The 26672-nt window shown below is 42.6% G+C and overlaps 1 protein-coding gene and 1 long non-coding RNA gene across 4 annotated transcripts in view; one reads left to right on the top strand and one right to left on the bottom strand.

The window, feature by feature from the left end:
- Positions 1–1282: 1282 nt before the first annotated feature.
- Positions 1283–8692, bottom strand: BHLHE40 (basic helix-loop-helix family member e40). Its single transcript, XM_059390203.1, has 6 exons — positions 8678–8692; positions 6591–6934; positions 6353–6422; positions 5990–6097; positions 4945–5068; positions 1283–3620 (listed from the first exon to the last, which is right to left on the bottom strand). Exons 2-6 carry the CDS (start codon positions 6668–6670, stop codon positions 2764–2766), a joined length of 1239 nt encoding a protein of 412 aa, XP_059246186.1. The 5' UTR covers positions 6671–6934; positions 8678–8692; the 3' UTR covers positions 1283–2763.
- LOC132011517 (uncharacterized) overlaps positions 6050–26672 on the top strand; it is a 45679-nt gene continuing 25056 nt past the window's right edge. The window contains exons 1-2 of one of the 3 annotated variants that reach the window (XR_009402396.1): positions 6057–6139; positions 18090–18172. This is a non-coding gene — a long non-coding RNA (uncharacterized LOC132011517). Of the gene's footprint in view, positions 6140–6430; positions 6595–18089; positions 18173–26672 lie in introns of those variants that run through there. The other 2 variants (XR_009402398.1, XR_009402397.1) reach the window with 2 other exon arrangements.

Genomic DNA, 26672 nt, shown 5'->3' with positions numbered 1-26672 from the left:
CATGCAAAAGGCCTTTTGCCCTGATTTCAACCCCATGTTCCATCCCTGGGAGAAACTTGACTTGTTTAAGTTTTTACCGAAAAAGTCTACCAGAAAAGCCTAGCCATTCACGGAGGCATTTCAAGGATTTCGCAGGCGGGAGACCTGGAGACCCTCAAGAGCTAGGAGAAGGAGGGACTTCCAGAATTTGCCATCTGCTTGCTCTAGGACTTGTGACAAGGGCTCAGAATCTTTATTTTACTTAGTCAAGACCAGGCGTGGAAGGGGATGACAGGCCATCAGTTCATCTCCTGAATCCTGGTGCGGGGCTCTGAACGGGACTCCATGCTGCCCCGGGATCTCTGTGTCTTTCAGAGCATGTGTTCTGCATCTCCCACAGCCCGGCAATGCTCACTCTCACCTCACCTACTGGCTCATTGGGAGACAGGGAAGGTGACGTTTGAAGCAAAGTCATGATGGGCAGGTTAGTGTCTTTGGTGGCTGAGAACTCCCTGGGGGCAGGTGCCCTGCTTAGGCTCCAGATAGACCAGAGTGTTCTGGAAGACTCCAGGTCTGAAGGGGATCTGAAGCATGGCAGGTATCTGGCCATCAGGACATCCCTCACGGGAAGATGGGGAAAGGCAAAAATACTCGACCAGGTCATTTCCCACGGAATTTTTTTTTTTTTTTTTTTTTTTTTGGTAAGAGCACTTGACTAAGGAACACCAATATTCATTCATGCACAAACACACCCAACGAGAGGAAGTCCAGGAAGGATGTAGAAAATAATTATGGAATGTTGCCTTCAGCAGCAGTAAGACAGGATATGGCAAATCCATTAGACTTTGCTATACTCAAAAAAGTTAGACTGGCTTGGCAGAGGTGCTATCCCCAGCAGCAATTATTGCATAATAATCCATTAAATCTTTTCTCCATGTGCCTACCGCTCCAGCAAGCTCCCCAGACCCTATGGCCTAACAATTCCATAATTTCATTTTCTGTCAGGTTCTAAGGACCATGAGAAAAGCAGGCTGGGGCAGGGGGTGGGGGGACAATGTACTTTTTGCCTAACTCTGGAAGGAGGCACAGCGTGACCATGAACTTTTAGCAAACGTTAAAAAAATAAATATTTACCTACAAAATTGACCAAGATTATTTTGTCTGACCGAATACAAGGCACATAAAAAGCTGAATGAGGTGACACCAGGATTAACTAGTTGTTGCCTCCAGCCAAGAGGGGAGGGCAGGAAGACAGCCCTATTACACGACTGGGGTATTTAGAAGAAAAATGCAGAAGACCATCTTTCTCTTCCACAGGAAAAGGATTATTTTATTAAGTATTTTAAAACAACTACTTAACATTGACTCATAGATAAAAATATTTACAATTTCACACCTTCAGGAAGGCTCCAAAATATAAACACTGTACCTCTCCCTAGAGAAAAAAATTATTCTCTTCAAAAACAGGAATACATTCATTTTTCTCACTTTGTAGATCAAGTAATTATACAAATAAACATCTGAAACATTTCCTTTTTAATATATTTATATAATATATATTTATAACAGTTTTACAAATAAGGGCAATGACTTTATACCAAAATAAAAACAGGAAAAGAAAAAGTTAGAACACGATCGGCAATCAAGCATAGTGCATTTTGAAAAGCTGGTGCAGGGCTAGCTGGACAAGTCAGGAAACAAGTACTCTGGACCAAAAATAAAACTTCTTTGAAGGAGACAGAATCCTTTTTAGCAATAAGGACACTCCCTATGCCATTGGGCAAGGGGCATTAGCCTGCAGAAAGGATCTTGCTGTGCCAAGAGCTGGTTAGGCCTTTAAGCTAAGCTTGGTGAAAAGGAGTTTTAGGATAGAACTGCAAACCGAGTCTAGCTCTGCTTGTTGAAGGTAGCAATTTGTTACTTGGCTTTATGCATTTTGGGGGTGACTGGAACTTAGGCACCTGCGTTTCTCAGACCCTGCTTTGGTTCCCGCGACAGCATGATTGTTTTCTTGGTGAGACTTAGAAACAGGTACCAGAGGCCCAAGGGACTCCTCCCTCATTCCCTGGCAGCTCAGCTTTACCAGCGGGCCCTTTTCAGTTCCTTATTAAGCTAATCACTATGAAAGCCTGAGTAGGGAACTACATTCTCTTTATTCATCGGAGGCAGGGGGTGGGGAGCAGACCTGTAGAAATCTCCCCAAACCACTACCGTGCTATGCCAGTGTCTGCTACCTCACCACTTAGCAGAAAGCTCCATGCGGCTGCCCTCTCCCCCCCACGTTTGGTGAGTCAGGGCAACAATAAAAGGGAGAAGGGTGGGGTCGTGAGAGCCGGCTAGGAACGCATTCTGGAAAGCCCTCTTTTGAAAGTACCTTTTTCTTAAAGCCACAGACCTGGCTCCCAAAATGAGGACTGACTCACAGACCAAGACTTTGAAGCTTTTGAAAAATCCAGCTGATTTTTTCTGTATCTGAGGGGGCTCTTCTCTGGGATGGGGGAAAGCCCAGAGATCTGCTACAATCCCCCCCGCAGAATCTTCTGATGTCAGAACATCCTTCATATCTTCCCTAGGCCAAAAGGAGCTTTCATGTCCTATAGCGACAACCGAGGCACGTGCACAGACGCGTGCATACACGCACCCCAGATCTTCTCTCCGTGCCTCAGATTATCTCAGCATACATGCTAGAATAATCTTGCTGCAGTCACACTGTTTGTTTGTTTGTTTGTTTTTTGGAGAGGGGCGGGGGAGTAGGGAGGAAGGAGAGCAGAGCAGCAGGGTCCCCTAGTCTTTGGTTTCTAAGTTTAAAGGGGGGATCTGCTTCAAAGCTTGGAGCAGGGCAGAGGAGTCGATAGCTGGATGGGAAGGCAAGGGAGAAGGGAGTCTCTGGGGCATGAGCAAGGGGGCTGAGATCTTGTCTGGGTTCATGAAACTGGTGAGGGCTGCCGCTGAGGCATTGAGGCCCGGGTATAACACGGGGACGGAGGTGGGATACCAGCACTTCTCCAGCATGGGCAAGTAGGCAGTTGCTGACGGCGGGATCAGATAGAAGGGCAGACAGAAGGGAGGCTGGTGTGGGTGGGGGCCCAGGAACGGGGAGCTGATCAGGTCACTGCCCGTGAAATGGCCTTCATCATCTGAGAGCTGCATTCTGCTCTTTTTTGTTGGGGGTTCTTCAGATTCTTGCTTAATAACACCGATCCTTTCTCCCATGGTGAATCTACGTCCATGATCGCTTTTGAAGTACTGCTGCTCACCACGCAAGTCACCCTTCTCGGATTCTCCTCCATAGCCACTGTCTGTGTCCGTGTCACTGCCACTCTGCTCCCCACTCGAGTGAGCAAAAGTCCGCTGGATGACCGGCACACAGTTTTTCCCAGGGCCTTCAGAGCCTTTGGCCAGGGAGCTGGGTTTCTCCTTGAAGTCCATGGCTTTGGGAACTGGGTCGGACGGTTTCCTGGAGGTACCCCCCTGCAGCAGCTCTGAGACCACACGGTGAAGGTGGGTGACGAGCTGTGAAGATTTCAGGTCCCGAGTGTTCTCATGCTTGGCCAGGTACTGAAGCACCTCCCGGGCGCACGTCTGGAAGCCTGAGCAAAACATCTCTTGACCTGCTTCAACATTTCTCCCCGACAGCTCACCTGCATCGACACACATCCAAAGGAAGACATTTCAGAAGGCCCCGTGGGGTTCACCCTGATACCTACACCTCAAAGACTGGGTGGGAGCTTTTCTTTTTGCTACTGGCCCTTGCTGATTTGTGTTCCTAACTCCGAAAGTAGTATGATCAGAAAAAATTTGGATTATATTGAAAAGTATAAATAATAGAACAAAATTAACCCATTATCCTACCACTCGGAGGTAAAATAGAGGAGTTATAATGGTAGCATAATATCCCATCACAGAAACAGAACAAAATTAAGAGAGATGGACTACTTCCCCTCTTGAATTGATAGCTTGTTCCTGAGTTTTCATTATACATGACACAGCACTGAACATCCTTGTATGTTTATAACTAGAGTGGATTTGTAGAACATCTGTCTTACCAGAGCCAGACTGGACAAAGACCAGTCACAGAATGAGATAAAGAATAAAAGAACGATGTCACCCAAGTAAGCTTATTTTCGATTGAAAAAGTTGCAGTTGCGCTGGACGCTTCAAATTTCAAAGCTATTTCTAAGCCTTTTCCGCGTGTTCTATCCACAAGCCCCAAGTAATCAGGTATCATCATCTTCCTATTTTCAATGAAGAAACTGGCAGAAGCACCTGCTACATTTTTCTGATTCTCATCATACTAGTCTTGGAAAGAAGGGCAAGAAGAATGGAATGAGGGAGTGGGTAGGAGATTTTCTCCCTGGTCTGTACAGTATTATTTGGAAGGGGTGAAACTAGAAGGTTACAAGGTGACTGTGATTCTCTGGAAGTCGACAGAAACTAATGATGAAACTTCACCGGTTTCATTAGATTGTGCAACTCACCAAGATACCTAGTGGCTATTCAGGGAACCACATGAAATGCAGGAAAAGCTCCTGCTGTCATCCTGCCAGGACCATACCACACACAGAGTGATAAGGAAGTAGAGAAACAGGAAGACACTGGGGCATACCCATGATTTATTCTCCAATGAAAGAGGACTAAGATGACCAACTATAAAACACCCACGACACAAATTATATGTGCCCTGGCATTTTAAACAAGAGGGGGAACATGTCCCAGAACCCAGAAACCCTTAAACCAAAATGCCACAGAAATATTTTACCACTTGACTAATACGTGTTCATGCCAGGTGGCAAGCAGCAGCATTCCAAATGAAAAGTCTGACCTTTTAGGAAAGATAAAATGACATCTCCCCCAACTAACGTGCACAAGCCATTTGTTTTAAGAATGTTTCTTATACCAGATGTTGAGCCCACAGGGTATTTGTGCTACAACTCTCAGGTGATGATAACCAGACTCAGCACTCACCAGCTTGTAAACCACTCTGCAGGGCAATGATTTTCTGCTGCTGCTGGTCAATTAGGTTTGTTAGTGCTTTCACATGCTTCAAGGTAAGTTCCAGAACCACTGCTTTTTCCAAATGACCCAAAGTCTGGAATAAAAAAGAGCCTTAGTCAGCAGGGAGGTCAGAGAAGTCCCACTTCTGGGACACTTATTAGCAATGAGCAATATCTCTTGGGGGGCGGGGGAGAAATAGCCTTTCCTGACTGATAACATTTCATTTTTAAGTTTGGAGATGACATTTTTAAAAAGTTTGTGTTTGTATACATACATCCACACACTTCTGATTAAAGAATAAAAAACAAGTGTCACTTATCTTTAGAGGCATTTGGGAAGAGGCAGCTACATCAGGAGAAAGCTCTGACAGATACATTTCTCCAGCAGCCACTGCTGACCTGAACTCAGGGGAATCCAGAGATAACATTTCTCTGCAGTGCTGTCAACCTGAGGAGGGACTTCTACTGTGTCTGGCAGCCAAGAGGCTTCCCCTAGCTTCTTTCCTGACACCCTTTCCTAACTTTCAGCTCATCTAGGCTTTTTACTTCCTCCTCAAAGGCTGCCAAGCCAGTAAGCTGTTGGCTACTGCCAAGAAAGAACAGGACATAAAAATCACGCACCCAAAAAAGTCCTCTTTATTTTTCAAAAGGGGCAGGGAAGAGAGAAGGGGGTAAATAAAATCTGCGTGTTGCTTGGTTTACCATTTACCAAAGTCAGCAAAACTAAAGAACCCTGAAAATCACCAGAAAGGAAAGGCTTAAACTCTTTGAAAACGAAGGCTAGTTGGGGTTAGAGCCAACTTGGAGAAGTCCAAGCAGTTCTCAGTTCATTGCATGAGGCTGCCAGAAAAATCCCAGGGCTGGGGAAGGGTACCCCAAAACAGAGCCACCCGCAAGCTCCCAGCCGCCCATCTGGCCTGCAGTTCCCAGTGGAGCCTGCAGGCGGCGAATGAATGACCCCCGCCCTCTCCCTGGGCAAAAGAGCTGGCTTGGAGAGCGGCCAGCTTCTCACTTACTGTAAGTTTGAGATGTTCGGGTAGGAGATCCTTCAGCTGGGCGATACACTCGTTAATCCGGTCACGTCTCTTTTTCTCGATGAGCCGGTGCGGCAGTTTGTAGGTCTCCTGCAAGGCGCACGGCGGGGCGGTGGGCGCCAGAGGAAGCGGGTGAGAAGCCCCTCTCTCCCCCACCCGCGACTCCTTTAGAGTTGGGACCGCAGAGTCACACGCAGAACCACTTTCTGCCCCTTCTAGTCCAAGCCATTTCATAGAAGCACCGAACCCACCCCTTGCATTGCCCGGCGAAGCTCAAAGTGAGAAAACTTTTCTTAGAACAGCGCGCGCCAGGGGCTGGGGTCCCGAGGGGCGCGGTATTCTTACCTTGCTATCCTCGCTCCGCTTTATTCCCCGCCTCGATTTGTACACTTGGTACATGTGGGCAAAATCCATCCTGCAGGAAGAGGGGCCAGGTAGGGTCTTGACTTTGCGTGCGCATAGGCTGCAAGAGCCCTGGCGAGTAAAAGCCCCCCGGATGCGCCCAGAACGGCTCTGAGTTGAGAGCGGCGCAGAACGCAGGGCTGGAGCTGAGGCTTGAAGGGGCCGGGGAGTACCAACTTACCCAGGTAGGTCTCCGGGCTCCAGTCCTGGAGCTTTGGGCAGGCAGGCGGGGGGCGGTTGCGCGCTGGGGATCCGCTCCATGGCGCGGCGAGCCGGGGCCACTGTGCACTCCTGTCTGCAGTAGCGGAACGTCGGGGTGAGCACGGTCCTGCAAGGGGCTTCACGGGGGTGATGGGGGCTGTCTCTCCTCAAGGGTTCCTCTGAGTCTGAGCTCTCTGAAATCCGCTTGAGCTGCCGGGCGCTGCGGCTTTGAGGTTCTGCTTCAGTTGGGGGCGTGCATGGTGTCCCCGCGGCCTCTGGCTCCAGCTCTGCGCACAGACTGGCGGTGTGTGCTCCCTGCGCCGTCTGCGCGGTGCGAGCCAAGTGAATGAGAAGTGGGGCGGGCGGGGAGGCGGGAGGGAGCTCGGAGGGGGGGGGCCGGCTAGGGCGGAGGGGGGATGGGGGGGCGAACTGAGGAGTAATAGAGAGGCTGCGGGCTGGGTTAAATGGGAGCGAGTGGGTGGGTTGGAGCTACGTGTTCTACCCTGTGACTCCAGGCACGTCTGGCCGCTGCCAGGGAGGGAAGGAGCGACCTGCCCGCCCTCCCCCGGCTTCATCACATGAGTCTCACGTGTTGGACAACGCTCCCGCGGCTGCGAGGGAGCCCCCCCCCCCCAACCCCGGCCCCCAGGTGTCTGCGGCTGCGGCTGCCTTTCCCCGAAGAGGGGGTGGCAGCATGGCCTGGGTCCTGCCCAACCTGGTGGGGGGCGCGGAAGCTGGAAGGGGCCGGGGAGGCGCTGGGGCCGGGTAGGGGGGAGGTTTGGTAACGTGGGCGAACCTGCCCCAGGGAAATGAAGTAAGTTCCCGTCTCCTGGGAGGGAACGGGGGAGGACGGATCCGCCCGCGTCTGACTCAAGCCGGGAGAGGAATATCCCCTCGCTCGCTCCAGCCCAACCCTCTTCCTCCTCCCCCGCCCGGCCGGCTCCGAGGAACCAGCGCGCAGCGGAGGGAGTCGCCCGGCCCCCCTGCCCTCCCCAGAGGCTGGTGTTTCTTTCCGTCCCGGCTTCCCCGCCCCCACCCCTCAGCCGGGCGTCCAGGAATTGCCCGCCGTGGGGAGGGGCCGAGGGGCGGGGCGGATGTCACCCCATGGGAAGCGGGCTGGCAGCCAAGCGCAGGGGCAGCCGAGGCCGCCGCCGAGCACGCTGCGCGCACCTGACCGCCGAGCGTGTGCGCCACGGGCCCCTCGCTCCCTCCTCGCTCCGCTCCTGGGTAAAGCCTGCTGGCCGGCGGGTGCCCTCTTGCGTCCCCGCCCCCGTGTATCCCAGTGCCCACTTTAACCCCACTTGGGTTAGTCCGGCACCGAAAGACACCGGGCGCGGTGCCCTGCGTTTCCCCTCCCTACCCTGCCCCCTCCAGAGCAGAGGCTCCCGGGTCGCCTCCCCTCCGGCTGCAACGTTACACAACTGCGGCGGCGACGCCTGCCCTGCAGCAGCACGGGGCGTGACGCTTCACGTGGCCACAGCTCGGGCCACAGGGCCTCCGCCTGCGAGTCCCTCTCCGCCGCCCGTGGGACCCAGGCCCCGGGGACGCACTGTGCCAGCCGTGGTGGGCTGTCTCCTCGCCTACCAGGAACTTGGGCGGCGCTGTTGGCGGTCTGCACCCGGGGCGGGAGGGAGGAGAGAGTCTAGAAAAAACTATCTGTCCATCATACTGAAATTTTAGCGTTCATTCAGTGGATACACATCAGTTGAGCCCCCTCCAGGGTGCCAGGCGTAGTGACCGTTGCTAAAGCTACTGTGGGGAATCAAACAGATTCTGCCCTTGAATTTACAGGAACCTCTGGCAAGAGCATAAATTGGGCAACGAGGGGAAGACAGCCCTGGGAAAATTATATAGATGCCACTGGCTGACAGGGAAAAAAAAAAGATGTTTGCTTTGTTTTGTTTCAAAATTTATTTAATACGGACTAAAATGCGTGGGAAGAGAAGGAGGAAGAAGCTAACCCACTGCCCTGAGCTTGGGGCAGAAACGCCTCCCCCAAGCAGCCCCAGATCTCCGCAAAGCGCGGGCGGGGGGTGGCGCGCGCGCGGGGGGGGGGGAGGCACTTACCTCCCCCGGCAGAGTCCGGTCTGTGTGACCTTCTAACTCAGCCTGGAGCAGGGAAAACAGCTGAAACTCCAAGCCCGCGGTGTGAGCTGCGCTGATGCAGTCAGAGGAGGGAGCCAGTGGAAATTCATGACTAAAATAAGGCCTGGCTGGGGATTTCACTGACCTCTGCGCTGCCCTGCCCTGCAAGTTCGGGGAGTTGAGAGATGACTGTAAGCGGTTCCCACCGCGCCTCGGGTCAGTCACCCCGATGCTGAGTGGCCTGGCTGTGGGGAAGGATTGGAAAAAAAAAAAAAAAAAAAAAACCAAACCAAAATGGGGTCGTCCCTGGGACTGGGTGAAGCTTCGCCTGGGGCGCAATTTGGGGGCTGTCAGTCTTAATTGGCAGTGTCCTTGACAACCTAGAGAACTGGGATTCACACTTTGACCAAACTGGGAGTGGATTTCCTTCAGGTCGCTTTGGAGAGCTCCCACTTCCTGTTTATGTTTCACAAGCGTCGAACTCATTAGCAAGTGTGAGAAATGCCTCCTTTTCTAACTGCTAACTGGTGTGACCTCTCTTGGGGGCTCAGGGATTCTTCCCTCCCAGAATGTACTTTTGCTGGTTTCTGTTATCAGCCATCTCTAGGGAGGGAATGACTGCACCGCAACTTCCTGCTGGGAGGTAGGCACAGAACCACAGGGGAAGGAGGGGACCGGCTGGTCCGGGTTTGTGCTTTCAATCTAGGGCGACCTGCTTCATTGTGCGACTTAAATAAGGGTGAAGGATTGTCATGACTGCACCAAAACCCCAGTTCCACCAGGAAAGAAGCACGGTGGGAGGAAGGAACACATGTCCCTGAACTGTCATATACCCTGCTCCCTCCCATGCCAGACAAGAACGCAAACATTTCGGCTCCCATGGCCCAATGTCATTCTTAGAATGCTTTGATGTTATCAGTACTTTTTGTCTTTACCTGTTCTACAATTGGAAATAACAAAAGGTATGCCTTTCCTGCTTTTTGTTTCAAATGTGTTCTCAAGCTTCAAGAAATACCTCCAAATAGAAAAAGAAAGAAAAGAATCTCCACCCTATCAAAGTTCTCTTGTATCCAGATTTTATATATTTTATACCAACTGGTCCATTTTTCTTTTCTCAGTAGCTTGTGATTATTTTTTCATTAATTTGTTTTGTTTATAATTTTTTATTTTATTTTTTCATTAATTTAAACAAAAATAATTCCTTCCCAACCTGCATCTTTCCACCCTGAAGAGTCTTAAAATTTCACTCTTGTCATCTTTGTAGATACTTGTTTAATGCTGTTTTATTTTTTAGATTGTCCATAAAAACTTTGTCTATGTTAATTCATTTAGTCCTCACCACCACCTTATAAGGCAGGTATTAGTCATTTTTACATCATTTAACACATTTATTGAGAACCACTATGTGCCAGGGGCTGAATTGGGTCCTAGGAGTATATGTGTTCTCTTAAGGAAATTGAGGCTCAGGGAGGTTAACTAACCTGCCCCAGGTTATGTAGCCTGAGATTAGATCTGGAACTAGACCCTAGGTTTGTTTGGTACTCTTAATCATTATACTTTTGGCTGCCTGGTAAGGTTATATGAGTTGTGCGCTGTTCAACTCCAGGGGGAGCCATTCACATCATAGTCTGTGAGAGCACCCTCTAGAGTTGTGCATTTTAGCACTGAGCCGCTGCACTGGGTAATTCTGATGTTTTGTAGCCTGTTCTGTGTTTTGTTTAAGTATAGAGAGAACATAATTTTGTACAGGAAGGACAGGATTTTCCTTTTCTTTTCCTACTGAGACTCAGGATTTTGAAGGTCTGATGCTGTGTGTTGGGGAGAGTCTATAGTGTTACCTGGTGCCTTCCCATGTAGGAAGTTAGAGCTCACCGCCCCCTGCATGTACCCATACCTTTCTTGCTCAGATAGCATTTTTTGCCTATTTATGGATCCTCAGGAAGTTTTTTTTATCACATTTCACATATCACATTTTTATATATCATGATCCAGCAAACACACACAAACACATACGATTTAAGTGCATTTAAGGATAGGGCAGCCAAGTCCTGATGGGGCTGTAGCAATAAGCCACCACTACCCTCTCTCTCTTACTCCTGGGTAACCACTGATCACTTAAAGAAAAACAAACCGTTTAGGAAGAAGTCAGCTCAATGCATTTCAGGCAAAAAGTTTACAAAACAGAGCTGGATGGCTCAGTTGGTTAAATGTCTGCCTTCAGCTCAGGTTGTGATCTTGGGTTCCTAGGACAGAGCCCAGTATGGGCTCCCTGCATGGGCACCCTGATCAGCAGGAAGTCTGCTCCTCCCTCTCTCTCTCTGCCCCTCCCTCCCTCCTGCTTTAGTGCATGCATGCACTCTCTCAAATAAAATCTTCAAAAAAATTTGTATAAAATAATATCTCCTTGATATGTGAATTCTGATATTTTCTAGTCTAGTCAATTTTATTTAAAAATATTCTGATCTTGGGGTTCCTGGGTGGCTCAATTGGTTGGGTGGCCAATTGTGGATTTTGGCTCAGGTCATAATCCCAGGGCCCTGGGACCAAGCCCCAGGACAGGGTCTGGGCTCAGTGGGGAGACTGCTTAAGGATTCTCATTCTCCCTCTCCTTCTGCCCCTTCCCCTGCTTGCATGCCCACACGCTCTCCCTCTCTCTCAAATAAATATATAAAAATCTTAAAAATATATATTTTGGTCTTTACTTGATAAATTGATTTTACAACCCACCAGTAAATCCTGACCTACAATTTGAAAACGTGTTCTTTCCACTAGAGATAGTGTTGTACTTTTAGCTTGTTCCCACCAGAAGGAAATCAATAGCATTTGTACACCTGAAGATCTTTAAAATCACTTATAAAAATGTTAAATAAGACGGGGGCACCTGGGTGGCTTAGTTGGTTAAGCCTCTGCCTTCGGCTCAGGTCATGATCCCAGGGTCCTGGGTCTGAGCCCCACATCAGGCTCTCTGCTCAGCGGGGAGCCTGCTTCCCCCCACCATACTGCCCCACTCTCTGCTTACTTGTGATCTCTGTCTGTTAAATAAAAAAATAAAATCTTCAAAAAAAAGTTAAATAAGACTGTTGGCCTGGTTGAATTCAATGTTATTAATGTCTCTATTCAGGATATCCTTGCCTTATGCTCAAATGTAGAAGAAAAATATTCAGAGTTTCATCAATACATATAATGTTATATGTTGGAGAAATGTAGTTCCTTCATTTAGCTGAGGATGTTTTCTGCTAATACTAGATCTCTGAGAGAGTTTATCATGAAAAGATGTTAAAGTTGTCAAATGCTTTTCCTGCATCAAATAAACACTCATGTTTTTTCTTTCATGTTATTAGTCTTTTCAATGTTATACCAACCTTGAATTCCTGAAAATAAGCCTATCTTGATCAATGTATTATTCTTATTTTTATTGCTAGATTTGATTTGGTAGTATTTGCTAGGGATTTTTGTGTCTATGATTGTGAAGGGTATACATCTGTAGTTTTTCTTATAGTCTTTGTTAGGTTTCCATGTCACAGCAGTGCTGGCCTTATAAAACAAGTTGGGAAATTTTTCTCCTTTTTTCTGAAAGAGCTTAGGTAGGATTTGGTACTATTTCTTTCCTAAGCAGTAGGAAAAGCTGGCTGGGCCTGGAATTTTCTTCAGGGGAAGGTTTTTACTATGTATACATTTTCTTTAACAGAAGTTAGACATTTAAAATTTTTATTTTGGGGAATAAAAAAGTGCCTGTGTGGCTCAGTTGGTTAAGCATCTGCCTTTGGCTCAGGTCATGATTTTAGGGTCCTAGCATGGAGCCCTGGCTCCAGATCAGCAGGGAGTCTGCTTCTCTTTCTCCCTCTGCCCCTCTCCCCACCCCATGCAATCTCTCTCTCTCTCTCTCTGTCTCAAATAAATAAAATCATGGGTGCCTGGATGGCTCAGATGGTTAAGCGTCTGCCTTTGGTTCAGGTCATGATACCAGGATCCTGGGATCAAGTACTGCATTACTCTGCAGGGAGCCAGCTTCCCTCTGCCTCTCTCTGTCTCTCATGAATAAATAAACAAAATCTTAAAAAATTTTTTTTTTAAATAAAATCTTTAAAAGAATACAAATACAATTTTTATTCTTTTCTCAGTTCTGGTAATTTTTGTTTTTTAAGGAATTTGTCTATTTCATTGAAATTTGTTAATATATTGGTAAAAAGTTTTATCCCTCTAATGTCTATATAATCTAAAGATATAAACACTTTCTATTCTTTTAAACATTTTTGGTTAATTTGTGTGGGTTTTTTTCTTGATCATCTTGCTAAGAGTTATATTAATTGTATTCATTTTGCAAATATCCAAATTTTGATTTTGTTTTGATTTTCTCAATTGTTCATTTTAAAGTTGATCAATTTTCTTTCTTATTTTTCTTATTCCCTTTCTTCTAGCTATTTTGCATTTAATTTGTTCTGATGTTTCTGGTTTCTTGTGGTATAAGGTAATAATACTGATTTTAAACCTTTCTTCTTACAAGTATTTAAAGCTAAGATTTTTCCTGTGAAAGCCTTGCTTTCACAGAACCCCACAATACGGGGTATTTGTATTTTACTTATTATTCAGGTAAAAATATGTCCTAATAGTTATTATCAGTTTTCTTTGATTCATGGGTTATTTTCAAAGGTATTGTTTAATTCCCAAATATGTGCAAATTTTCTAGAAAACCTTTTTCTTTTTGTTTTGAAATAACTATAGAATCGTAGAAAGTTACAAAAATAATAGAAGTTCCATGTACCTTTTACTCAGTTTCCCCCAGTGGTACCATTTTCCATGACTATCATACAATATTAAAACAAGGAAATGAATATGGGTACAATCCAGATAGTTTTGGATTTTCACCCATTTTACTTGCACTCACTTGTGTGTGTCTGTATATGTATAGTTGTATGCAGTTTTATCACATGTGTAGATTACTATAACTACTGTCACCATCAAGATGCAGAACTGTCCTACACTACAAAGTCCCATCATGAAACCCCTTTATAATCATACCAGTTCCTTTCCCCTCTCCTATCTCTAATATCTGGCAACCAGTAATCTGTTCTCCATCTCTGTAATATTATCATTTTAAGCATATTGTAAAAATGGAATCATATAGTCGTAATCTTTCGAGATTGAAACATTTTTTCCACTCACTGTAATCTCTTGAGATCTATCCAACTGGTCACATGTATCAATAGTAAGTTTTGATGAGTCGTGTTCCTTGATGTCTCTGTGCCATGATTTATTTACCCATTCACCCACTGAAGGGCAGTGGAGTTGTTCTAGGTTTTTGTGATTATAAAACTACTGTGAACACTTTTCTACATGTTTTGGGTGGACATGTTTTTTCTCTGAGATAAATCCTGCACCATATGATAATGTACATTTGCAAAGAAACTGACCAACTGTTTACAGGAGAGGCTATCCCATTTTACCTTCACAATTGCAATTTATGAAAGATCTAGTTTCTCTTTATCTGTACCCACATTTGCTATTGTTACTGTTGTTTTCTTTTAAGGATTCTTATTTATTTGTGTGTGAGAGAGAATACCAACATGGGGAGGGGCAGAGGGAGAAGCAAACTCCCTGCTGAGCAGGGAGCCCCCTGCAGTACTCCATGCACGGACCCTGGGATCATGACCTGAGATGAAAGCAGACACTTAACTGATGGAGCATCCCAGCTATTGTCACTATTTTTAACTTGATCTTGTCCAGATAAGTGTATAATGCCAGGTATCTTTTCATGCTGGTTTCTAATTTACTACTATTGGGTCAGAAGATATAATCTATTGGATTTTAATTCTTTGAATTTATTAAGATCTCTTTCATTACCCAGAATATAGTCTATCTTGAATGTTCTCTGTGGGTTTGAAATCATGCATATTCTGTGGTTGGATGCAATATTTTTATTAAGTTGGTATTTTATCAAGTTGGTTACAGTGCTGTTCAAATATGCCTTTCTACTAATTTTTTTCCCCTCTCTGCATCCTAAAATTAGAGACAGAAGTATTAAAATCTCTCTAAGTATGAAAGAAGAGTTGTCCATTTGTGTCATTTTTCTTTATGCATTTTGGAACTCTGTTCTTAGTTGTAAGTGCATTTAGGATTGACATGTCTTGATGATTTTATTCTCTTATCATTAAATTTTTCCCTCTTTCCTTATAGCATTATTCTTATGCTAAAGTCCAGTATTCTTTTTCTCTCTTTGTCTGATATTAATAATACAGCCGCACTGGCTTTTGTTGTTATTGCTCTGTTTTAAGTAGGCTCCTTGCCTGATGTGGAACTTGAACTCACGATCCTGAGATCAAATCACATGCTCTAGCAACTAAGCCAGCCAGCTACCTCTACACTGGCTTTTTTATACTAGTGTTTGCATGATACATTTGTTTCTACTCTTATGCATGAAACATTTGTTTCTACTCTTAGGCTTTTCAACCTATGCCTTTTTAATTGAATTGTACCTTATAAAACCATATGTTGTTGGATCTTGCTTTTATATCGTGACAATCTTTGCCTTTTTATCACAGAGTTTAGTATATTTATATTTGAGGTAATCATTAATATAGTTGGGTTGAAATCTCCCATCTTGATATCTATTTTTTCTACATACCCCATTTATTCTTTGTTTCTGTTTCTACTTTCCTACCTTCTTTTGGGTATATTGCATTTTAAAATCATTCCACTTTATGTCCTTTTTAAAAGTATACTTCTTTGTAGTATATTCTAGTGGCTGTTTGTGAGCAGTGGTTCTTAAACTTTACATGAATTACAAAGCAGCTGGAAGTCTTATTAAAACATAGTTTTCTGGGCCATATCCTCAAAGTTTCTTACTGAGTAGGTCTGTGACAGAGGTCAAAAACTTGCATGTCTGATAAGTTCTCAGATGCAATTAATGATGTATGTCTGGGTACTATACTTTGGTGATCTTTGCCCTAAAGATTATACTCTATATCTTTAAGTTATCTCTATCTACGTTCAAATAATATGCTGAAAAATACTATTATATAATTTTACAGATATGTAAGAACCTTACAGCAATATAATTCTATTTATTCCTCCTCTTAACCTTGGTGCTCTTGTTATTTGTATTTTACTTCTGCATAAATTATAAAGATTTATATATAGCTTTAAACACTCAATAGTATTTTTAAATATCATGCATATGGATAAAAAGATATAGATGTAGATATATTACTTTAAAAAGGGCTTCAAAGGGGTGCCTGGGTGGCTGAGTTGGTTAAGCATCTGCCTTCAGTTCAGGTCATGATCCCAGGGTCATGGTATTGAACCTCACATCGGGATCCCTGCTCAATGGGAAGTCTGCTTCTCCCTCTCCCTCTGTGATCTCTCTTGTGCTCTCTCCTCCCCCCAAATAAATAAATATTTAAACATTTTTTAAAAAATAAAAGGCCTTTGGGGTGCCTGGGTGGCTCAGTGGGTTAAAGCCTCTGCCTTGGGCTCAGGTCATGATCCCAGGGTCCTGGAATCGAACCCCGCATCAGGATTTCTGCTCAGCAGGGAGCCTGCTTCCTCCACTCTGCCTGCCTCTCTGCCTACTTGTGATCTCTGTCTGTCAAATTAATAAATAAAATCTTTTAAAAAAAAGAAAAAGGTCTTTAACATTTACCCATCTATTTACCCTTTCTGGTGCTCTTCACCTTTTGCAGATCTGGGTTTCCTTCTGATATCCTTTCTGTTCTAAAATGTTTGTGTTAGCTTTTCTTGTAGTATTGGTCTGCTGCAGGTGAATTCTTGCAACTTTCGTCTGTCTGAAAATGAATTTATGAATTTATCTCACCTTCATTTTTGAAGCATATTTTCACTGGTTATGGAATTCTAGTTTGATGATGTTTTTCTTAGCACTTTAAGGGTATTCTATTGTCTTCTGGCCTCCACTGATTCTAGTGAAAAGTCAGCAGTTATTTATATCATCAGCCCCTTAAGCTTCTACCTATTTATCCCCTTTCAGATTTACCACTTCCCATTGCTTTTCGGCAATTTTGCTCTGATTTATTTAGGTGTGGCTTTCTCTGTTTTTATTCTACTTGGGGTGTGCTGAGTTTCTTGGTTCTGTAAGTTGATATTTTTCATCAGTTTTGCTAAGCCTTAGCTGACAAAGCCTCAGTGATTTCTTCTGTCATGTTATCTCTTCTCGTATTTCTGGGATACAATTTACACATTAGGTTTTTGAAATTAGCCCCAACCCGGTCAAATTCTCAGTTTCCTCTGCTCTTGAGACTGCTACTAAGCTCATATAATGAACTTATTTTTTAAAAAATTTTTTATTAGCATATACCCCAGTGGTACAGGTCTGTGAGTTGTCAGGCTTACACACTTCACAGCACTCACCATAGCACATACCGTCTCCACTGTCCATAACCCAACCATCCTCTCCATAACCCCCTCCCGCTCCAAACCTCTGTTTTGTGAGATTAAGAGTCTCTTATGGTTTGTCTCCCTCCCAATCCCATCTTGTTTCATTTATTCCTTCCCTACTTCTAAATCCCCCACTTTGCCTTTCAAATTCCCCATATCAGGGAGATCATGAGATAATTGTCTTTCTCTGATTGACTTATTTTGCTCAGCATAATACACTCTAGTTCCATCCCATTGTGGCAAATGATAAGATTTCATTTCTTTTGATGGCTCCTTAGTATTCCATTGTATATATATATACCACATCTTCTTTATTCATTCATCTGTTGATGGACATCTAGGTTCTTTCCATAGTTTGGCTATTTTGGACATTGCTGCTATAAACATTTGGGTGCATGTACCCCTTTGGATCACTACATTTGTATCTTTAGGGTAAATACCCAGTAGTGTGATTGCTGGGTCGTAGGGTAGTTCTATTTTCAGCTTTTTGAGGAACCTCCATGCTGTTTTCCAGAGTGGCTGCACCAGTTTGCATTCCCACCAACAGTGTAGGAGGGTTCCTCTTTCTCTGCATCCTCGCCAGCATCTGTTATTTCCTGACTTGTTAATTTGAGCCATTCTGACTGGCATGAGGTGGTATCTCATTGTGATTTTGATTTGTATTTTCCTGAATTTTGTATTTGTATTTTCCTGAGTGATTTGGAACACTATTTCATGTGTCTATTGGCCATCTGGGTGTCTTCTTTGCAGGAATGTCTGTTCATGTCCTCTGCCCATTTCTTGATTGGATTATTTGTTCTTTGGGTGTTGAGTTTGATAAATTCTTGATAGATTTTGGATACTAGCCCTTAATCTGATATGTCGTTTGCAAATATCTTCTCCCGTTCTGTCAGTTGTCTTTAGTTTTGTTGTCTGTTTCCTTTGCTGTGCAAAAGCTTTTGATCTTGACAAAGTCCCAGTTGTTCATTTTTGCGCTTGTTCCCCTTGCCTCTTGTGATATTTCTAGGAAGAAGTTGCTGTGGCTGAGGTCGAAGAGGTTGCTGCCTGTGTTCTCCTCAAGGATTTTATGGATACCTGTCTCCCGTTGAGGTACTTCATCCATTTTGAGTCTATTTTTGTGTGTGGTGTAAGGAAATGGTCCAGTTTCATTTTTCTGCATGTGGTTTTCCAATTTTCCCAACCCCATTTGTGAAGAGACTGTCTTTTATCCATTGGACATTCTTTCCTGCTTTGTCGAAGATTAGTTGACCATAGAGTTGAGGGTCTATTTCTGGGCTCTCTGTTCAGTTCCATTGACCTATGTGTCTTTTCTTTTTTTTCTTTTTTTTTGCCAGTACCATACTGTCTCAATAATAACAGCTTTGTTATAGAGCTTGAAGTCCGGAATTGTGATGCCACCAACTTTGGCTTTCTTATTCAACATTCCTCTAGCTATTCAGGGTCTTTTCTGGTTCCATATAAATTTTCAAATTATTTGTTCCATTTCTTTGAAAAAAATGGGTGGGATTTTGATATGGATTGCATTAAATGTGTAGATTGATCTAGGTAGCATAGACATTTTCACAGTATTTGTTCTTCTATTCCATGAACATGGAATGTTTTTCCATTTCCTTGTGTCTTCCTCAGTTTCTTTCATGAGTGCTTTATAGTTTCCTGAGTACAGATTCATTGCCTCTTTGGTTAGGTTTATTCCTAGGTTATCTTATGGTTTTGGGTGCAGTTGTAAATGGGATTGACTCCTTAATTTCTCTTTCTTCTGTCTTGCTGTTGGTGTATAGAAATGCAACTGCTTTCTGTGCATTTATTGTATATTCTGACACTTTACCGAATTCCTGTACAAGTTCTAGCAGATTTGTAGTGGAGTCTTTTGTGTTTTCCACATAAAGTATCATATTGTCTGCAAAGAGTGAGAGTTTGACTTATTCTTTGCCTATTTGGATGCCTTTTATTTCTTTTTGTTGTCTGATTGCTTAGGCTAGGACTTCTAGTACTATGTTGAATAGCAGTGATGATAGTGGACATCCGTGCTGTGTTCCTGACCTTAGGGGGAAAGATGTCAGTTTTTCCCCATTGAGAATGATATTCGCTGTGGGTTTTTCATAGATGGTTTTAGTGATATTGAGGTATGTACCTTCTATCCCCACTATGTGAAGAGTTTTGATCAAGAAAGGATGCTGTACTTTGTCAAATGCTTTTTCAGCATCTATTAAAAGTATCATATTGTTCGTGTTCTTTCTTTTATTAATCTATTATATCACATTGATTGATTTGCAAATGTTGAACCAACCTTGCAGCCCTGGAATAAATCCTGCTTGATCGTGGTGAATAATCTTTTTAATGTACTGTTGGATCCAATTGGCTAATATTTTGGTGAGAATTTTTCATCTGTGTTTGTCAAGGATATTGGTCTGTCATTCTCCCCTTTGATGGGGTCTTTGTCTGGTTTTTGGATCAAGGTAATGCCGGCCTCATAAAATGAGTTTGGAAGTTTGTCTTCCATTTCTATTTTTTTGGAACAGTTTCAGGAGAATAGGAATTAATTGTTCTTTAAATATTTAGTATAATTCCCCTGGGAAGCTGTCTGGCCATGGCTCTTGTTTGTTGAGAGATTTTTGATGACTGCTTCAATCTCCTTACTGGTTATGGGTCTGTTCAGGTTTTCTCTTTCTTCTTGGTTCAGTTGTGGTAGTTTATATATCTCTAGGAATGCATCCATTTCTTCCAGATTGTCAAATTTGTTGGTGTATAGTTGCTCATAATATGTTCTTATAATTATTTATACTAATATGGTGTTGGTTGTGATCTCTCCTCTTTAATTCATGATTTTATTAATTTGGGTCCTTTCTTGTTTCTTTTTGAAAAGTTTGGCCAGGGGTTTATCAATCTTATTAATTCTTTCAAAGAACCAGCTCCTAGTTTCATTGATTTGTTCTACTGTTTTTTGGTTTCTATTTCATTGATTTCTGCTCTGGTCTTTATTATTTCTCTTCTCCTTCTGGGTTTAGGCTTTCTTTGAGTTCTTCCTCCATGTCCTTTAGGTGTAGGGTTAGATTGTGTACTTGAGACCTTTCTTGTTTCTTGGGAAAGGCGTGAATCACTATATATTTTCCTCTCAGGACTGCCTTTGCTGTGTCCCACAGATTTTGAACAGTTGTGTTTTCATTATCATTTGTTTCCATGAATTTTTTTCAATCTTTAATTTCCTCGTCGACCCATTCATTCTTTGGTAGGATGCTCTTTAGCCTCCATGTATTTGAGTTCTTTCCAAATTTCCGCTTGTGATTGAGTTTTAGCTTTAGAGTATTGTGGTCTGACAATATGCAGGGAATGATCCCACTCTTTGGGGACCAGTTGAGATCTGATTTGTGACCCAGGATGTGGCCTATTCTGGAGAATAAGTTCCATGTGCAGTAGAGAAAAATGTGTATTCTTTTTTGGGGGGATGGAGTGTTCTGAATAAATGTGTGATGTCCATGTGCCCCAGTGTGTCATTTAAGGCCTTTATTTTCTTGTTGATGTTTTGCTTAGATGATCTCTCCTTTTCAGTGAGTGGGATGTTAAAGTCCCTTACTATTATTCTGCTATTGTTGATGTGTTTCTTTGATTTTGTTATTAATTGGTTTATATAATTGGCTGCTCCCATGTTAGGGGCAGAAATATGTAAAATTGTTAGATCTTCTTGTTGGACAGACTCTTTGAGTATGATATAGTGTCCTTCTTCATTTCTTATTATAGTCTTTGGCTTAAAATACAATTTATCTGATAAAGGATTGCCACCCCAGCCTTCTTTTGATGTCCATTAGCATGGTACATTGTTTTCCACCCCCTCACTTTAAATCTGGAAGTGTCTTTGGGTCTAAAATGAGTTTCTAGTAGACAGCATATTGATGGGTTTTGTTTTTTATCTATTCAGATACCCTGTGTCTTTTGATTGGGGCATTTATCCCATTTATATTCAGGGTAACTATTGAAAGATATTAATTTAGTGCCATTGTATTGCCTGTATGGTGACTATTACTGTATATTGTCTCTGTTCCTTTCTGGTCTACTACTTTTAGGCCCTCTCTTTGCTTAGAGGACCCCTTTCAATAATTCTTGTAGGACTGGTTTGGTTTTTACAAATTCTTTTAGTTTTTGTTTGTTCTGGAAGCTTTTTATCTCTCCTCTTTTCAATGATAGCCTAGCTGGATATAGTATTCTTGGCTGCACGTTTTTCTCATTTAGTGCTCTGAATATATCATGCCAGTTCTTTCTGGCCTGCCAGAAAGGTCTCTGTGGATAAGTCTGCTGCCAATCTAATATACTTATAATTGTACGTTACAGACTTCTTGTCCCTGGCTGCTTTCAGGATTTTCTCTTTGTCACTTACTTGAAGTTTTACTATTAAATGATGGGGTGTGGACCTATTTTATTGATTTTGAGGGGGATTCTTTGTGACTCCTGGATTTTGATGCTTATTCCCTTTGTCATATTTGGGAAATTCCCTACTATAATTCACCCCAATATACCTTCTGCCCCCCTCTTTTTCTTCTTCTTTTGGGATCCCAATTATTCTAGTATTGTTTCATCCAGTGGTATCACTTATCTCTTGAATTCTCCCCTGGTGGTCCAGTAGTTGTTTGTCTTTCTTTTGCTCAGCTTCTTTATTCTCCATCATTTAGTCTTCTATATCACTAATTCTCTCTTCTGCCTCATTTATCCTAGTAAGAGCCTGCATTTTTTACTGCACTTCATTAATAGCTTTTTTTATTTCAGCTTGGTTAGATTTTAGTTCTTTTATTTCTCCATAATGGGCTTTTATTTCTCCAGACAGGTTTCCCTAATATCTTCCATGCCTTTTTCAAGCCCAGCTAGCACCTTGAGAATCGTAATTCTGAAATCTAGAGCTGACATATTACCAATGCCCTTATTGGTTAGGTCTCTACCCTTCTGTATTGCCTCTTTTTCTTTTTTTTGTGGTGAGTTTTTCCACATTGTTATTTTATCCAGATAAGAATAGGAGAAAAAAAAATACTAAAAGGGTGGCAAAGACCCCAGAAAAATGTCCGCTAACCCAATCAGAGAGACCCGCAATTGTGGGGTGAAAAAAGGGGGTAGAAAGAAATTTAAAAATTAAAAAAAATACATATAATTTAAATTTATATATACATGACTGGTGAATAGAACAGAAGAACCCACTTGGTTTTGGGTGTATTTTGGTCTCTTAGAAGAAACTACCTTCCAAATTTTAAAGAAAGAGTATACATATATATATTTCTATATTATTATATACATAATTCTATATATAATATATATTATAATATGCTCTTATTTTGGTGTGTGTATGTATATGTATATGATATATGTATATATAAATAATATATAATTATATATATTATTATAATATGTATAATGTTATAACATTATAATACATATTATATTTATATATAAAATAATATATTTTAATATTATAATATATAAGTAATATTACACATTATATATTTATATATATATTATTTATAATTATAAATATATTATTATACTATACATTATTATAATATGTATAATATATTAATATTATATTATACATATATAATATATAATATCAATATATTTTAGTATATTATATTAAATATGTATAATTATATTTTATCATATAATACATTATATATTTATATTATTATATATAATAATATATAATTATATATTATATATACATACATATATATGTATATATATGTATATACATATATATACATATAAATAAGAGCAAACACAATGAAGGGATGGAATATGACTGTAAAGAAAATAAAGAAAAAATTCTAAAAATGGAATTGATAAGATAAGTTGGTTGGAAAAAGAAAGTGGAGAGAATTTGCTCAGGCTGGAGACTAGAACAAAGTCCTGTGCTAGATTTAGGGTATATTTTGGTCTATTGGAAGAAATTGTATCTGAAAACTTTTTTAAGAAAAAACACTATATGTATACAAAAAATAAAGTTAGGTACAATGAAGGATAAAATATGACTGTAACAATTAAGGTTTAAAAAGATTTTTTTTTTTAAGGAAGGTATTGTTAGGGTAAACTCGTTAAAAAATGTTAAAAGAGGAAAGAAGAAAAGTTAAAAAAATTAGAATAACAAAAATAAAATTTAAAAATCAAATTAATTTCACAAGACTAAAGAACCATGGGGAAAAGGCCATGAATTCCATGCATTACTTTCCCCTCCTCTGGAATTATGCCGTTCTCCTTGATCAGTGAGCTTGGTCTTGGCTGGATGTTTTTGCTGATCTTCTTGGGGAAGAGCCTGTTGCAGTGATTCTCAAATGTCTTTGTCCTAGGCGAAATTACACTGTCCTTGCCACGGGCAGGCTAAGTAATCTGCTCAGGCTCGCTCCCAGGAGTTTTTGTTCCCTGAACACTTTCTGTAGAGCCCTGGATGACGGGAATGAAAATGACGGCCTCCCAATCTCCAGCCCGGAGGAGCTGAGAGTTCGGGGCCTCACTCCTCAATGCACCCTCGGAGAAACATGCTCAACCACTCCCGTCTCCCTGACCTCTGGCCACACTCCGTGCTCACCCAGTCTGTGACCAAAGTCTTTCTCTCTCTGGCGCATGGCCCCATTTGGAGTCTCTAAACCCAGCAGATTCCTGCCTCCTGAGAAGACAGGTGAGTCTCCCCAGATCTGCCACTTGTGGGGTCCCTGCTCAAAGAGCAGTGGTCCGACTGTGTTGTGGATAACAGTTTAAGGTAAGAGCTCACTCCTTAGCTCCGTCTCAGTATTTGGCTTCCCCACTCTGAAACCTGTGAGCTTTGCTACACTCAGACACCCCTGATCCTTCTGTGACTCTGTGTGACCTGAGACCACACTATCCCCATGAGGGCTCCACCCCCCCACTTAGCCTCTGGAGTGATGTCCCTCAGTGGAGCAGACTTTTAAGAGTTTGAATTTTGTGCTCCGCTGCTCCACCGCTTGTTGGGAGCCGGCCCCTCCCCCTGCTGTCTTCTCATTGCTTCGGATTCACTTCTCCACACGTCCTACCTTTCAGAAAGTGGTTGATTTTCTGTTCTTAGAACTGCTGCCCTTCTTCTCTTCGATCCCCTGTTGGGTTTGTAGGTGTTCGGAATGGTTTGATAACTGTCTAGCTGAACTCCTGCAACCTGATGTTATTTCAGTCTGCTACTCCACCATCTTGACTCCTCTCCCTAATGAACTTATTTTTGATATTGTGTTTTTCATTTGTAGAATTTCCATATGGTTTTTTTTTCTAGTTTCCGCTGCTGTGTTGAAATTCCCCACTTCTTCATACATGTTGCCTTCCTTTCCATGCAATCTCTTAATATTTTAGTATCATAGGTATTTTGGATTTTAGTATGCCTCCTCAATAATTTCAACTTTTAGGCTCTTTCTGGATCTGCTTCTGTTGCCTTTTTTTTACCTCCTGTATTAACTGCAAGATACATTTTGTCACTTTTCTGACATTTTAGATTTTTTTTTTTATTGTGTGCTTCATATTTTGAAGGAAAGGAAAGTAGAATACAACGTAAATATTTACCTTCAAAAAGAGAAATCCTCTTCTTCCATGAGAGGCTGAGTCAGTCTGATCTGTAGTTGAGCTGGGCCCAGGATTTGTTATAGATTTAGTTGGAATCATTTCCCTGCTGTGTTCAGGGTGAGATTTGACTTCCCCTTCAGTAGAGCTTGAGATCTGAGCACTGATGAGTTTCTTGAGACTGACCTGTACTTCAAAACCAAGCTAGCAGGTATGAGAACTGGGGGATGTCTCTTCCTGTTCTATTGCCTGGCTGATAGCTTTCTGATTTCTCTTTGCCATTTAACCCCTACTTCTGCCCCTCTAGAGATCTCTCCCAGCCCATTCATCCTTCTCAGTCCTTTGCAAATCCCTGGACTTTGTGAAAGACAAAAATGACTCAAGGAGTACTCCTTGGCCCTTGTTCCCTGCCTCCAACTTTGGCAAACTGTTTCCATCCCTCTGTAAGGATGTGGGCGAGGAAGAGTTAGAGAGGTCTGTAGACTTGCTCTGTGACGATGGCCCCTCAGCCCACAGACAGCCTTTACAAGTCTATTAACATTTCTCTTCACCCTTGCTGATCACAAAACATGCTTTGCTCCGCCATTCCACTAGAGCTGACAATGGCCATGGGTCTCCTCTCTTCCATGTAAAGCCAGTCACTTTGAGTTCAGTATGGTTAGATTTCTTTATTCCATCAGTTCTCTGATGGGTTTTAAAAATCAGATATTTGGGGCACCTGGGCGGCTCAGTGGGTTAAGCTGCTGTCTTCGGCTCAGGTCGTGATCTCAGGGTCCTGGGATCGAGTCCCACATTGGGCTCTCTGCTTGGTGGGGAGCCTGCTTCCCTCTCTCTCTCTGCCTGCCTCTCAGTCTACTTGTGATTTCTCTCTGTCAAATAAATAAATAAAAAATCTTTAAAAATCAGATATTTTTGGTGCACCTGGATGGCTCAGTCAGCTAAGCATCCGACTTTTGATTTGGCTCAGGTCGTAATCTCAGGGTCATGAGATCACAACCTGTTTCAGGGTCTGGGCTGGGCATGGAGCCTGATTAAGGTTCTCTTTCTCCCTCTGCCTCTGCTCTTCCCCCACTGCTTGTGCTCTTCTCTCTCTTAAAAAAAAAAAAAGAAAGAAAGAAAGAAAGAGAGAGAAAGAAAGAAAGATCAATGATTGTTTTGTGCTTTCCTGACTTTTTTAGTTGTTAGGGTGACAGTGACATTCTACTGTAACCTATGTGACCTATAAACAGAAGTTCCCCCGGATAACTCTTACCAGAGATGAAAACCTGGTCAGGGATATTAAGGAACCCAGTGGATTGGCAGTAATTGAAAACCTGAAAGATGACACCAGTGTGGGGATCTGACAAAATAGGGGAGGGCAAAGGTGCATTGTGACCTATCAAGCACTGATAAAATCACACATAACACACAACACCTATACACACAAACACACACACAAGACTGAGAGGAGACTATGGCAAAAAGGAGATGCTTTGGCAGCCAGCAAGTGGTACTTTCAGAGAATGGACAGTGCACATAATTATGTTGGTGTCTTCTTTGGACAATGTCCACTCCCTCATCTGTCTCTCTTGGAGCAGTGATTCTCACATTTTACTCTGCATGCAAATCACTGGGGCTTCTTGTTAAAGTTCTGATTCTCTCTCAGCAGGTCCAGGGCTGGGCTTGAGATGCTGCCTTTCTAACAAGCTCCCAGATCATGCTGATGATACAGGCATAGTGAGGTCCTCAAGTACAGACACCTGCATTTTTAGGTGGTTAATAGCAATAGAACTTAATTGTCTGTGCTGAGGTGAGTTTACAGTATAAAGGACAGGGGAAGGATTTTAATTGAGTAACCAAGTAAAATTAACAGTCCAGGATGCCCATGAAGTTGATAGAATGTGGTTTACAGACACACCAAATGTAGAGAAAATATATGTTGAGGAAGCATTTCCTGTTGAGGAGCTCCAGCAAGAGGCAAGCCTACAAGTCATCAAACTGACTCCTTTGGTGGGGATGTAAGTTTGTTGGCTGGTGGGCAGCTGCCATCCTGGGAGCTAGAGTAAGGAGCATTGCA

Source organism: Mustela nigripes, chromosome 2 (assembly GCF_022355385.1).
Source record: "Mustela nigripes isolate SB6536 chromosome 2, MUSNIG.SB6536, whole genome shotgun sequence".
In the NCBI taxonomy this organism is placed as follows: Eukaryota; Metazoa; Chordata; class Mammalia; order Carnivora; family Mustelidae; genus Mustela; species Mustela nigripes.
The sequence above is the reverse complement of the archived record's forward strand: the minus strand, read 5'-3'. Positions and strand labels throughout refer to the sequence as shown.

Coding starts and splice junctions, on each gene's coding strand:
- BHLHE40 (XM_059390203.1), bottom strand. CDS start 6,670: ATGGAGCGGATCCCCAGCGCGCAACCGCCCCCCGCCTGCCTGCCCAAA. Junction 6,423..6,590: donor GAGCCCGGAGACCTACCTGG/GTAAGTTGGTAC, acceptor CTCTTCCTGCAG/GATGGATTTTGCCCACATGT. Junction 6,098..6,352: donor AGCGGAGCGAGGATAGCAAG/GTAAGAATACCG, acceptor TGCGCCTTGCAG/GAGACCTACAAACTGCCGCA.